The 14,618-nt window shown below is 40.4% G+C and overlaps 1 protein-coding gene across 3 annotated transcripts in view; it reads left to right on the top strand.

The window, feature by feature from the left end:
- Positions 1 to 14,618, top strand: part of MYO1B (myosin IB) — a 678,894-nt gene that overhangs the window by 495,605 nt on the left and 168,671 nt on the right. For 2 of the 3 annotated variants that reach the window (XM_069225874.1, XM_069225873.1), the window contains 2 exons: positions 5,756 to 5,842; positions 7,554 to 7,628. In XM_069225874.1, coding sequence (XP_069081975.1) covers positions 5,756 to 5,842; positions 7,554 to 7,628 — 162 coding nt within the window. The remainder of the gene's footprint in view (positions 1 to 5,755; positions 5,843 to 7,553; positions 7,629 to 14,618) is intronic. The other variant, XM_069225875.1, reaches the window with a different exon arrangement.

The following is a 14,618-nucleotide window of genomic DNA, read 5'->3' as shown; positions in this document are numbered from 1 at the left end:
TTCCCTACCAGATCCCTACCGGAAAGAACTTCAGAAGGACAGCCCTGCTGGACCCCTGGCCTGCACCTGGAACCTGCACTCAGAAGGACTGCACCAGCTGCACACTTGGGCTTCACCGCAAGAAGGACTTTGCCTGGCTTCAACTGGTTCAAGGAGGGACTCCCTATTTGCTACAGGTGAAAAATTGCTAACCAGAGTCCCCTGCACCAACTCCTGAAGAAATCAACCAGCTGACCACTGCCCAGTGGCCAAAAAGGAGTTGCGCCAGGTGCATTCTGGGAGTTGTAGTCCACACCCCCGAGGGTCATCTCAGAGCTTCTGGACCTTTGGGATGAGCTCTGGACCCCAAAAGAACCTTAAAAGAACATCTTGGAGAAGACCCAGAAGTTTGGAGTACTTTTGGAAAAAAAAGCTCCATAGAGGGACCGACCGGCCACGGCAACTCTAGCCGGCTTGCCTCAACCGCGACCCGGCCTGATTTGCAGGTTCGTCCCAGTGAAAAAAAAAAAAGAGACTAAGTCCGAACGTAGAAAATTGACTGGGACTTCCCAGCCAGCGTATCCGAGGAGGGTTCCAGGGACGTTGGATCAAGATCCAGGTTTGCCCCGGTCGAAGGATTTTCATCTTGAAAAAACGAGTCCGAAGGTAAAAAATCTCCACAGAAGGCTCCCTCGACGCGTATCCAGAGAAGAGTTCCAGGAGGTCGGATTGGACTGGCAGGTTCGTCCCAGTGAAGAAAATATTCAGAAAATAGACTAATTCTGAAGGTAAACTTTTGACCGAGACCTCCCGCGAGCTGTAGCCGAGGAGGGCTCCATGGCGGTCGGCCTTAAACTTTGACTTTGCCCCGGTCGAGGTGTGACCAGATGACCAGATTGGTGCTTTTTGTTTCTAGGCGCTAGTAAACAATAATTCTTTAAAAATTCATATCTCTGGTTCCCCTTATCTGATTTTATTTGTTTGTGTCATTTTAAAGCTAAAAATATAATCTATTTTTATAAATTGGTTTTGGATTTTTTAACTGTTTCCTGTGTTTTATTTAATTATTGTTTTGTGATATTTGAATGCTTTACACTCTGTCTCCTAAGTTAAGCCTTGTCGCTCGTTGCCAAGCTACCAAGGGTTGAGCTGGGTTTAATTTACTGAGACCTAACTGGACCTAAGTGGAGGTTAGTGGCCTATTGCTAAGTGTAGGTACCTACCTGCCCTTACCAATAACCCATTTTCCAACAGTAGTATACTGCCCAAACTACTGAAATATATTATCCTTTGTGACCTGATGATTGCAAGCACAGGAAACTGCTAAAATAAAAGTAAGCTGTTAAATTAAATTCATTACAATAACTCTGCAAAGAAAATAAGCCTGTCTCTAGTTTGGGACGATTCAGTAATTTGGCCTGAAAAGATGATTCTATCTCCCAATTTAGGACTTTTGGTATTTAGTGTCTAGAAATGGGGATATTATGAAACCTGAGTTCCCTAGAAGCACAAGAGTGAACAAAGTCGCACACTCAAACCACACTCGGACCTTTCTCGATCTGGCTAGATGTGAGTTATAAACACATGTTTTTATTAAACCTGTTAAGAAAACTTGTGGGTAGAAAAAAATGCAAGCTTGAAATCAATGTGCCGTAGTATGCAATTTCCGTCCGGTATCCATTATGGTTTGTAATTCTCCTTCTCCTTGATTTACTTCATCTGTCACTTTTCCTTGGTGAGGTTTGCATATCAAGACTTGGTTGTTTCTTTTGTGCAATAAATGGAATAGTATTATAGTAGAATTTTCCATCCATGAAAATCCTGAGTTACTAATAACCTAATTTCAGTATTCACTTTTATCCAAGGTGTTAATAGTAGGTTTGAAATTGGAAAATATGCATTTGAAGCTAGTGTGTGCAGAGAATGGTTACTGGTGAAAAGTCTTGGGTAACAAAAGAACTGATGTGATCAAAAAAGCAAAGTTTGCTGCAGAGTCCTGAAGACAAGTGAAGGTAAAAGCAAAAAGTCCCTGCGGAATGTAGCAGGAGTTTTAGCAGATGTAGAGGAAAGAGGAGGTCAAATAAGATTATGGTTGAAATGTTATTGGTGACTGTAGTGTGTATTGGGAGGGTTGTGAGAAAGAAAGGAAAAAGGAATGGATATATTCTTAGTTTGTACATAGAGGCGCTAAGTGGCAGTTAGTGGAAAGGACGTTCAAAAGGCATACAGCAGCATAAAAGAAATCATGTCATTTTACAGTGAATTGAGAGAAGCCGGCCAGGTATCCAGAACAGGGCCAGTAGACTGGAAACCACGTTGATGTGGAAATCATTAGGAATGATAGGACAGCCTTGATGATGATGGCAAGGAAATTTAAATGTAGGTCTAAAGAGAAAATGAGATCACAGGAAATGTATTGATTGAAAAGGTGGTGCCTCAAGAAAGGAGTGTGAGGTCTATGAAAAAAGGAAAAAATAAAACAATTGTGATAAAGGCCAACAGAGCCCAATAATCCAGAAAGTAAGAATCACAATGTAAAAGAGCCAAACTAGAATTCCAATGTAATTGAGACTGTGATGAGGGAAGCTAACAAATGTTTGTTTTGTACATTCATAAAGTAGTGCAGCTACTCCAGCGTATTTATTTTTCTTCCAACTTGGCATGTAGATTGTATTGACTGCCAAACAAAACACGATTAAGTCTGCCATAGCAAGCTTTTGTAATAACTGATCACGTCTCATTTCATTATTGGTTCCTCTGCCACAGTAGAAATGCATAATGTCAGAATCTGCAGTGAGCTACTTCAGCGTGGCCCCTCTGAAGTACTGAAACACTCACATTGTCATGCTAGTGCCACACGTTACGTGTCTCACACCACAAGGGTTCATTTTAGTTGAAAGTAGAACAATAGTGAGAAATGAGCATCAAGTCAAGGATTTATGTGTGAAGAAAAAGATGGGCTGGCTACAGTGCTTAACACAATGACACAACAAGCCATGAAAGAAGCTGCCAGGTTTAACAGTAAAAGAAAGGCTGTAGATTTCAAACATGGACAGTGATAAATCTGAATAGTAGACCAAGCAAAGTGATGCCAGGATGTAGAAGAAGGCCACAACTGGGTGAGGCATGAGGAGGCTTTGAGTGAGGAAAGTGGAGGTAGTAACTCTGTGTATGCAGCTTGTTTTTTATTGCTTCACTCTTGAGTTATAAAATGGGAGCGATAAGGGATTGTGGGGTTACAATACATCTACAAGTTGTGCACTGAGCCACTGCAGCACACACCTGATCTGCTGCCCTGGTGGAGCTGATACAGAATGTGCAACCTCATTGAATCTTAGAATATAGTGACAATGTACAGATTTCCAGTATCTTCGCTCAGTCTCTCAATGGACTTGAATGCTCACATTGATTTAAAGTATGTAGAATAGCTGCACCTTTGAACAAAGCTGATAACTTTTGCAGGTACATATAGGTGTTTGCTTAATTTTAACATTTCTCGCTTTACTTATTCCACCAAGGTTTTGTTATCAATCGTTTTTGCATTGTTGTACTTATTCTTTTACAAATTAAGCACTGGTTAAAATGTTTTTCTTTCAAGTGTGACAGAATAATTCAGTCAGTACAATAGAAGTATCAAAGCTATTGTACCCTTAGGTCTGGAAGTGAAGCCATATCCACTCAGTTTGACCAATATCCTCTTCAAAGTGTCCCATGGCTACCTTAGAAATTAAACTGATGACCCATAAGGACTAAAGTTCGTTTCACTATCACAAATTGACTGATGACACAACCTTATTTTTGCATTTTTGTCTGCATGCATAAGAAGGTGCGCTTAGAGGGGATAACAAATTCATAGATTGATTACCCTTGTTAAATATTTAATTCTACAATAGATGGGGAATTTGCTCAGTAAAATCATTTATGGTGAAATTTAACAGTGATACATATATGTTCACAATTTCGAGTGCCACTATGTCAGTGGAACTGTAACGCGGCACTGCATCACCACCAGTACATCGAGATGTATTATATAATTTCAGGAAGGAGTGACTGACAAAACTCAACTCCATCTACCTTTTTGTTTTTTAATTTTATTTGTTGGACGATTTAGACTTACATAAAGCTTTTTGAGATTCATTTTTAAAAAGTTGTGTTTTCTGCGTGTCTCTAAATTCATTCTAAGATGTGTATCTTCTCTTATCTTTGTTGTTTAACTACAGTGCTAATGTTGCTAGCCATGTCATGGTGAATTGCTTTCCTATTGGCTTTATTCGTGACCTGTTCATCTTTACAGGCATCACCTGCCAAAGTCATAGAGAAATGGTGCACACTGATGATGAAGGGATGTTCTGCTTGCTGGTTACACACATTGCATTCAGTTAGTCTGCTCTTTAAGCAACATATTTTGTAAATCCTGAAAACCTAAATTCAGTTTTGCTAAATGAATGGTTCAGTTGCTCCATTGAAGACAGAAATAACAAAATGAGAGAACCCTACACTTATCAATTCCATTCACATCATTCTGTGTTCTGCCAAAGCTCTAATCATGAATCCACGAAAAGACAAAAGTGCACCAAAATCAAGCACAACATGTCAGCCATTGATGGTGAACAGTGTACAATGGGAGACAATCTCATACTCTGTATCCAAAGACATCTGTCAAGAGTCTGAACTTCTCAGACATCTTATCTGCTTAAGAAAACCCAAAGTGGCATTTCTACACATGAAGGTTGTCCAGCCAATCATCACTAATGGAAGCCTCTCTATTAACTAATATATTATCTGCACTCTCACAGATGTCTTCTTGCTCATCCCAATTGTTTCAGATGCTTAAAGAATGAGTACCATGCCTAATTCTTACAGTGGTAATGTAGGCCATGCAGACAGTATTCAGATCTCTTCCCCCTGTGATAAGTACCTCTTTCAGGGGTAATAGGAAGTGTTCTATCACAATGCAGTATCTGAACAGGCTTCTAGAATTAAGGTGAAGCTTTGCAGCCTTCTATATTATTGTAGGTGCTTGGGAGTTGGCACTCCCTTCAACTCTCGTACCATGACAATTGAAGCAGTGCCTTGATCTCAGACACTGTAGAATAGTGTTGAAAACCTTTCACTTATAGTTTTCAGTAGAGTGTGTTCCCCATCTTAAAACAAGCTTTCCTTGGAATCCAATAGAGTTAATCTAAGATTGATTTTACTGTTTCATAAAGTTCTGAAAGGTTTGTGGAACGTTGATGAGCTGTTACCTGTTGAGCTCTATACCTGTAGTTTTGCCATATTTTCTTATACCATCCTTGAGGCAGCTCGATTTCCACACTTTGTGAAAGTATTTTGTAAAGTACTGAAAATAATAGGTGAGTAACACGTTCTCACGTCATTTTAATTCTTTGTAACAGAAGGTTACTACTTAGCTCTGCTTGTACTTTAATACAAGCAAAGGGGTTATATAATGAAATATTTGGTTTTAACCAGGAAAGAAGAGAAATAAAAGAAATGTATACTATTTACTTTGTTCTAATGCCATTCACAGCCAATTTACAGATCAGTGCACGCCTTTGATCATTATTTTTGTTTTTGTATTTGAAAATACTAACCATTTTACAATTGTTTAATCACCATTGATTTATGAGGGGTGTTCAATTGTTAATTTTGTTCTGATTTTGTTCTTTACTTCCATTATATTCTGGAAACAATTATTCTGTTTTGGGGAATCCTTTTCCGGGCGTTTTGCTATCCGCATCGGGCTATCTCTTTATTTACTATCTAAACGTTTTAGGCTCGGAGGGAATTGAGGCGCTTGAAGGAAGAGGCTAGGCGTAAGCATGCAGTTGCAGTCATTTGGTCTTACTGGCTTGGACTTAAGGTACTTCTGATCCACTCCTATGTGTTGCAAAATCAGTAGTGTGTCTTCCTCCATTAACAAAGACTCTATCATTGATTGTGTGCCTCTCTGGAACTTCGATTTCTCAAACATACTTGCACGTTTTGTCATGGAACTTCTATTTATACTAGAATACTCAATATTTTCAATTGGAAAAGTATCTTTGGGTTTGTGAACCATGACTATGGATTCTCATTGCATCATAGTCTGAATACTAAGGCAACCTTGAGGATGCTTTGCATTTGTTGGTCACAATCAGTACGGTTTAAAGATGAAGACTTCAAAGAGAAAAATAAGATATGGCACTGGCATGGTCTGCCACACAGTCTTGCTTTCAAACAGGCTTCCACTACGAATTCCAGACAAGTACTGCACTCTCTCCCCTTAACTAACCCTTATGAAGCTTGGTTTTAAATATCGAAACATTGGCATAGCTCCATGGCGAGATTATATCTGTGTAATAACGTCCTTAAGAGAGAGCATCTTTTTTTTTGGCCTGATAGAGTTCACAGTAATCTTTACCATACACCTTCTAAACTTTTTCCTGTGCTTCACTCACTGATGAACTCTGGGGCACTAAACCTTAAAACACTTCACATCATGTACAACTCACTTGGTGGCAGTTCATCATCTAAATGCCATCTTATTTTTCTTACACTGAAGGGTATTTACCCATTCAAAGTCCTGTACAGGCTTATGAAAAAAATAGAAATATGGGACGGGCTGTTTGCAAAGAAAGATGTTAATCTACATTAGATATGTTTTTTTTTTACTTTTGATCTTTTACTTACAATGCTATAACTTTAGTCATGAATCCCTATATTTCCAAATCAAACAAAAAATACATAATCAGAGTGACCAATTTTCAACTCGCAAAGTAACTTTCTGTACCCTTGAATGTCACTCTAATAAGTTGTGGTCAATTTTGATCTTCACAGTACTTTACCCATGTACATTGTTAAAGCATCGACAATACTGGATGCAGATTTACAAACAAGCATATCATAAATACCTTTCCATATGAAAAACCTTAACAGAAAGTAATTACCATATTTCTTTTTGCTCTGTTTTGCTAATTATCTTTCTCAATAAATCTCAGATCAACATAATTATTTATCATGTTATACCATTACTATCAGGCCAGAAGTAAATGCTTTTTCTTATGTTGGCGCAGTTCAATAAATAATATACTCTCACTCACAGGTTTTTCCAATCAAAATTAATTTTCATGCATGTATGACTCAAGGGTGTGTGTGTATATATATATATATATATATATATATATATATATATATATATATATATATATATATTTTTTTTTTTTTGTTGTTGTTGTGTAGTATTGCTTGATAAAATCTCATAATTTGTACTACTCACTTTAAAGTTAAAATGTAGGATGCAATATACCACGTTACTTCCATATTTTTTTTACTTATTTCTCAAGGTCAAAGCACACTTAGAGAAAATATATTATACATGCCATTTTCAATAGATTTATTGGAGGCTTTACATTTCAGTAAAATAACATTATTTAAGTCTTCACCGTTAAATTGCTTATTAATCTTCTTTTGGTCTTTCTTACAGCACACCTGGATTAGGTTAGGTTTTTACATTTCGGAAAATATCACCTCCAGGAGTTTCGTCGTTAAGTATCCTTCTGAGACACTTAACTTTTCTTTGCTTCATTTTCAAGGTGCGAAGGGAGTACAGGAAATTCTTTCGTGCACATGCAGGGAAGAGAATATACGAGTTTACAGTTCAGAGAATTGTAAGTATCAAAAACTGATGACTCAATACTTATTACTTATTCCTCAAATTAATTTGTGAGGCAGTTTAGTCTCTATTACCCAGAAATGTGGATTTTTGGTTCACTGCATTTTGTAAAAAAATAAATAAATAAAATTAAAAAAATAGAAAGCATGCACTGCATAAATATATATATATAACTGCCTGCTGTAAATTTAAAGGAACAAATGTGGGCTTCAAAGTTAAGTGACATAAATACAACTCCTGCCTTCGTATTGATATGTTGGCATGAGTTTGCTCAGAGAACATTGGGCAACTCTGCTTCTGATCAGCCATCGGCTGAAAGAGGTGTTTCTTCTTCTTCATGTTACTAAATCTGTTGATTCGGGCATGGCTGAGTACAAACTTTGAACGAAATTCCTTTTTCAAACTATTGGGTTAACAGTTGACATGCTTTGGCACCTAACTATGTTAAACGTGTCAAATTTTGTGGAAAGTGTAAGACGCCATGTTTTTAACTGATATTGCTACATTTGTGGAGCAAGGCTGCTCTTACGTGTGACCTTCCTTTGCTCCCTGTGCTTTACTCCCGACACTGGTGCTACTTTACTTCCTGTAAGTAAAGTTCTCAAGATTATCATTGGATATTTTTCAGCTTCTGAAATGGCTCCTTCATACCTCCAGTTATGAGTCTCTGCTCTTTGTTTTTTCACCTTGTCCTTTAGAGCCTATATGTTTGTTCTTTATTATTGGTAAGTAAGCTAAAGCAGCCAGAGCCTTTTTCTTGCATTCCTATAGCTAGTTGGTCTATCTGGTAGAAGTGCGCTTTTTCTTTTTGCAAAAGTGCAATAGAAATTCAAAATTTTTAAGTGAAAAAATTAAATAGTAAATAAAAAATGTGAGCAATTGGCCTAAAAGCCCTGGCATTGATGTCCCCTACATCCTAGCTGGATATGCACAAGTGATGAGGGCAAGGTAGACAGTGGCTGAAGTGGGCTTGACCCATTACTCCATACTGTATGCAGTGGTGGATGGAAGCAAAATGTGAATGACAGTTTAGCAGAACAATGGCTGAGGAAGGGGGATTCAAAGTCCAAATGTTTTTCTTTCCCTGGTGGGGGCCCGATTAAGGGGGCTTACCCCAAGACTTGCCCACCTTTGTAGGGCTGGAGATGGCCCACCTAAGCTGTGAGTAATATCCTCACCCCTAAAGACCACAGCAGTCTGTCTTCTCTCCTGCTCTCCCCCTGCCCCCCTGGGGAAGGAAACTGGCTAGAGCCAGGAAATATTGTTTATAAATGAAAATAGGATGGGTTGGGGTGGCCCAGCTAGTCATCCTGCCTGACCCCTCCTCCTGTAGAGTCCACAACAGTATTTCTGATGAGAGGGGGCTGATTGTGGTATGTTATCCCTGATCCCTTTGGCCATAGGTGACTATGGCCAAAGGGATCAATACTTTCTGACACCTGGGGGAAAGAGTCTAGTTTTTTTTCTGTCACAGACGACTGGTTCAGTTCAGTATCGTTTTGATCTGGAGAAGTGTGGGACTGCTGGGTCGTAGGAATTTTGGGTACCTCTGCAAATGACAGAACTTTATCATACTTGAATGTGAAGAAAGTTCATGGTTTTAGCAAAATGTTTGTTTACAGGGAATTCTGCATAAGAAAATATAATGGGATCCACGGAAGTCAGACCACACTTGGACACCCAAGGGGGATAGTTTTCAGAAATATCAGGGTTTGGTAGGCTTCCTTGGTGCTAGCTGGGTCCAAATACTGCAGCCACCCACATTGCCAGAATGGGTGAAGGTTAAACCTTGATTTTTATTTGTTGCGTTTTGTGGTCGTTCCTGTTGCAGGTGATAGGCCCAGTCACACTAATGATTTTATCAGGCGAAGTGTGGGAACATAGACTAATAAAGCATTTATTAATAGAAATTGAATTTCTTTCCATTTTTGGCTTACAAGAAAGAACAAGTTAAAAAATGTAATTTGAATCACACAATCGTATGGTGAATCAAGACTGAGTTCCACAAATACCATTATTCCTAAACTCATTATGTTGGGCATATTCAAGAAAACTTTATATCCCTGTAAAAAGAATAGTCCGACATTCGCCCCCAAAACCTGGAACTCCCTCCCCACCGACCTTCGCAAAACCAAAGACCTACTGGTCTTCAGAAAGAACCTCAAGACATGGTTGTTCTACCCCTCCCCCCCCCCCCTGTTTCCCCTCCCCCAGCGCCTTGAGACCCTCACGGGTGAGTAGCCCGCTATACAATTTTTTTTGATTGATTGACATGCCTAATAGTATATTAGCTTTGTAAATTGACCATGAGGTTAAAAAAAATGCTGTTGAAAATAAGGGGTGCAACCCACACCATCATTTGTGGTGGCCTGGGACTAGCTTTTTATTGTTTGTCATAAGCCAATAATATTGAGCTCAGAAAAGCGAACACTGGGTGGGTACAAAAAAACTAATAATCAAGAATCTTCAGTTTAAAAGAAGAGATTATGTGTATTGAAAAGTGCACTGTTCAATGTTTCTGCATTCAATGCCAAACTATGCATAGTTCACGCAGGTGCATTCTCTGTATTGAAACAACTTGTTTGTTGGCATGTTTGGCTGTAGATACACATGCTCTGCATACTCCTGCTATCTAGTGCTGGGTCTGGATGTGTGCAAGTTGTTTTTCTTCAAAGAAGCTTCTGGAGTCATGAGGTAAAGTGACCCCTCATCTCGGTGATACTGTGCATCAACAGGGACTCCATTGTTAGATTCTTTTCTTTCCACCATCGTTTTCAGACGTGATCTTCGGTGTTCCAGTTCGAGACTATTTTTATGCTCCCTTCGGGCTATTGTTAACATCTATAATCTGTATTGTTTTCGTTCACGTTCTGCATTCAAAAGCTGAAGAAAATAGTCATCCATCAATTCAACGCTCTCCACTCATGGCCTTCGGGCCTTGCCTGTTTGGGCTTTTCTTTCTCATCTCATCGGATTTGATTGAAAATGCATTGCTAATGGAACAGACTCCATTTCGGTTCTGTCCCAGCTGCCACAAGAAATGACCTTCATCACGTTTGTAACCTGTGTCTGCCTCAAAACCATGACGAGCAGAACTGTGAGACCTGTTGACCCTTTTGGTCAAAGAAAACATTGCGGGAGGGTCGGGCATGTCAGAAAGAAATACAGTGCAAAGACCTATGGGAGACACCTGACATCTTTGGTCACCATAATGTCAGACAGGAGGAAGAACTGCACGAGGCCTCTGCAGCAGAGGAAGAGGCTTTTTCCGTACCAGACTTTGAAGCAGACTCAGAAACCAAGCTCAACAGACAGATAGAAGATCTTACTTCAGGACAGCCTGTAGTGAGTACACATGCTCATGTCCAGCCCACCAAAACACTTTCAGTACTGACCCAAAATACGGCTTCTAGGCTACTCTGGTGACAGGCCATGTTAGGCACCAACCATTTGCTAAGAATGCTCCGCCCTCGGGCCTATCATCCAAAGCCAAGTTGAAACCTCCTGCTCCTATAGGCAACAACATCAAACCTCTACAAAGGGATATTATTGAGGTTCATGTAGGGGAAACGACTCGAAGGGCCTTAAAAAGGGTGGCTCTACTCATGCCACCCCTTCCACTTCCAAACAGTGACTCTCTTCTCATTCCCCCGACCATCTAACACCTCCTGGGGAATGTCAACAGCATTTCTTCCTCACTTGAAAAACCTTAACAGACCAGTGAGTTTTTGTCTGGCGCTCATTGGAACACCTCAAAACATCCCACCTCGCAAACACAAACTTTCCATAGAATATTTAAATTTGCTAAATCAAGAAGTACAGGCTCTCATTCACAAAGGGGGCATAGAGCCAGTCCCTCTTCATCAGAAAGGCACAGGGTTATAATCTTTATACTTTCTAATTCCCATTTTACTTCACCTATTTTAGACCTCAGGCCACTAAATTGTTATGTCCTATCAGAATACTTTAATATGGTATCTCTCCAGGGAGTGATCCCTTTGCTACAGCAGGACGACTTTGTCTGCACCAGACTTAAAGGATGCTTACTTTCTCATCCAAAACCATCCAGTTACCTGCAAATACCACAGGTTTGGTATACAGGTAAAACATTACCAGTTCAAGGTGCTCCCATTCAGGGTTACTACCACCCCTTGTGCCTTTACCAAATGTCTGTTGGCAGTTGCAGCACATCTGGGCAGATAGAGTACCTGGACCGCTGGCTCATCAAATCCAGTATGCTTCCACTGTGCCTGCAACACCCAGACTACGCTTCATCTTCATCAGTTGGTGTTTACCATCAACTTAAAGAAATCACACCTCGAACCTTCAGATACAGCAGTATCTAGGGGCTATCCACAACACACAGCTAGGGTTAGCCTACCCAGATGCAATCAGGATTCAAAACATCACAACCCTGCTGCAACAGGTTCTCCCTAATCGGCGCTGAACAGTCAGAACAGTTCAGCACATCTTAGGCATGATTGTGTCCTGCATTTCAGTAGTACCACATACCTGATTACACATGCACCTCCTGCAAGAATATCTGGTGAATTAGTGGCCTCAGTCACAGGGTCAGTTACAAGGTCTAGTGTTGGTAGACAGATGCATTCATCACTCTCTGCAGTGGTAGAACACACACAACCTCAAAAGGGTGGCTGTTTCTTGACCCTGTTCCTCAGATCATTCTCACAGTGGACGTGTCCCACCGGGGAAGCGGGTGCTTACCTTCAGCACCTCACAATCCAGGGACTCTGGGACTCCAGACACCAAGACCTACTCATCAGCTACCTAGAGCTTCAAGTCATTCATTTGGTGCTCAAAGCCTTCTTAGTTCACCTGACAGGCAAAGTTGTCTTATTCGGGACAGACAACACAGCAGCTATGTTTTGAATACAGAAACAGGGGATACACACACACTACAGTTATCACATCTTTCTCAGACCATTTGGCGTTAGGCAATACAACACCACATTCACCTACTAGTGGAACACCTTCCAGGGACGGACAGAGATTTTGATGACCTCAGCAGGATGCGGCAACAAGTCCACGAATGGGAACTCTACCACAGAGTTCTCCTTCCACATTTTCACAGGCGAGATTTTCCACACATAGATCTGTTTGCAGCCGCAGACAGCACAAAATGCCCAAACTTTGCCTCCTGGTTCTCACACCCGCTATCCAAAGGCAATGCTCTATGGAAGAACTGGTTAGGAATATTTGTCTACACTTTTCCACCTCTCCCTCTTCTTCCGTTTGTTCGGAAGCTCAGGCAGACATTTTGCACCCTTATTCTAGTAGCTCCCACTTGGGCCTGACAACCATGGTTCACCACAATACTCGAGCTCTCGGTAGTGCCACATGAGAAACTTCCCCTCCACCCAGATCTTCTCACTTAGAACCATGGCAAAGCCAGCATCCAAATCCAAAGGAACTCAGTCTTGTAATTTGGCTCCTGGAGTAATAGAATTTGGATACTTGAATCTCACCCCCAGAAAGCATGACCATTCTCAAGGAGGCACGTAAACCCGCAATAAGGGCGTTTTATGCCACTAAGTGGAAACAATTTGTTTTCTACTGCCGTCACAAACATATTGATCCTTTTAATGCAACTGCTCAAAATATTGTCTGTCTACTTCATTTGCAGACTTATGGCCTCGCGTACATCTCACCATATCTGCATCTTGCTGCAGTAGCTGCCTACCTGCAAAATAGACAGCATTTATCACTTTTTAAAGTGCCATTTGTTAAAGCATTCATGGATGGCCTTAAAAGAGTTATTCTATCTGGAGTGCCCCTTGCACCTGCTTGAAATCTCAATATTGTACACACCAGACTTATGGGGCCACCATTTGAACTATTGCATAACTGTCCTCTTCAATTCCTATCATAGAAAGTAGCCTTTTTAATTGCAATCACTTGACTAAGACTTGTCAGTGAGCTTCAGGCACTAACTTCGGAATAACCTTTTTTCCAAGTACACAGAGATAGAGTAGTCCTTCGCATTAACCCAAAATTCCTTCCTTAGGTAGTTTCTGTTTCCCACCTAAACCAGTCAGTAGAATTATCGGTTTTCTTTCTGCAACCCGTTCAGTTGCAGAAAGAGCTCTGCACACACTAGATGTCAAGAGTTTTATTAACAGAACTAAAGAGTTTCGTAAAACCAAGCAACTCTTCGTTGCTTTTTCATCCACTCACACGGGACGCCATATCTAAATTGGGCATTTCAAGATCGATAATTAAATTCATTCAGACTGGTTATGCCAAAGCTATAAGAACTTTGCCCACACCGCCTAGAGCACACTCCACTCGTAAGATAGTAGCATCCATGGCTTACCTGGGCAAAATATAAATAACTGAAATTTGTAAAGCAGCCACATGGTCAACTCCGCACACTTTCACTAAACATTACTGTGTGGATGTATTAGCATGCGAACAAGGAAATATAGGACAGACAGTGCTTTGTGCCCTTTTTCAAACAACTGCAACACCCACAGGTTAAACACTGATTTCTGTAGGACACTGCGTTACAGTCTATGCAGAGCTGCAGCCACACATGCCATCAAACGGATTACATTATTTACCCTGTAAGCATCAGTTTGTGGCATGTAGTGCTGTAGATTCACATGCTCCTGCCCTCCTCCCTGGGCACCTATGGCCATTGCAGTATCTTTTTATATTTTCATATACTTGGCCATCTCTTTCTAATGTTTTACTTACACTTCTTTCACACCCTACTGCGGGAAAAAAATCTAACAATGGAGTCAATGCCCATGCACAGTATCACCAAGAGAAATGGTCACTTTACCTTGTGACTCCAGAAGCTTCTTCAAAGAAAAACAACTTGCACATATCCAGACCCAACACTAGATGATAGGAGCATGCAGGGATTGTGAATCTACAGCTCTACATTCCTCGAACAGATGCTTACAGGGCAAGTAACTTAATCCTTTCCTCTGTATACTGGAAAGAGATGTTATATGATTAA

The sequence above is a fragment of the Pleurodeles waltl genome, chromosome 3_1 (assembly GCF_031143425.1).
Source record: "Pleurodeles waltl isolate 20211129_DDA chromosome 3_1, aPleWal1.hap1.20221129, whole genome shotgun sequence".
NCBI classification, from domain to species: Eukaryota; Metazoa; Chordata; class Amphibia; order Caudata; family Salamandridae; genus Pleurodeles; species Pleurodeles waltl.
Note: the sequence above shows the minus strand (reverse complement) of the source record. Positions and strands in the feature narration are given on the sequence as shown.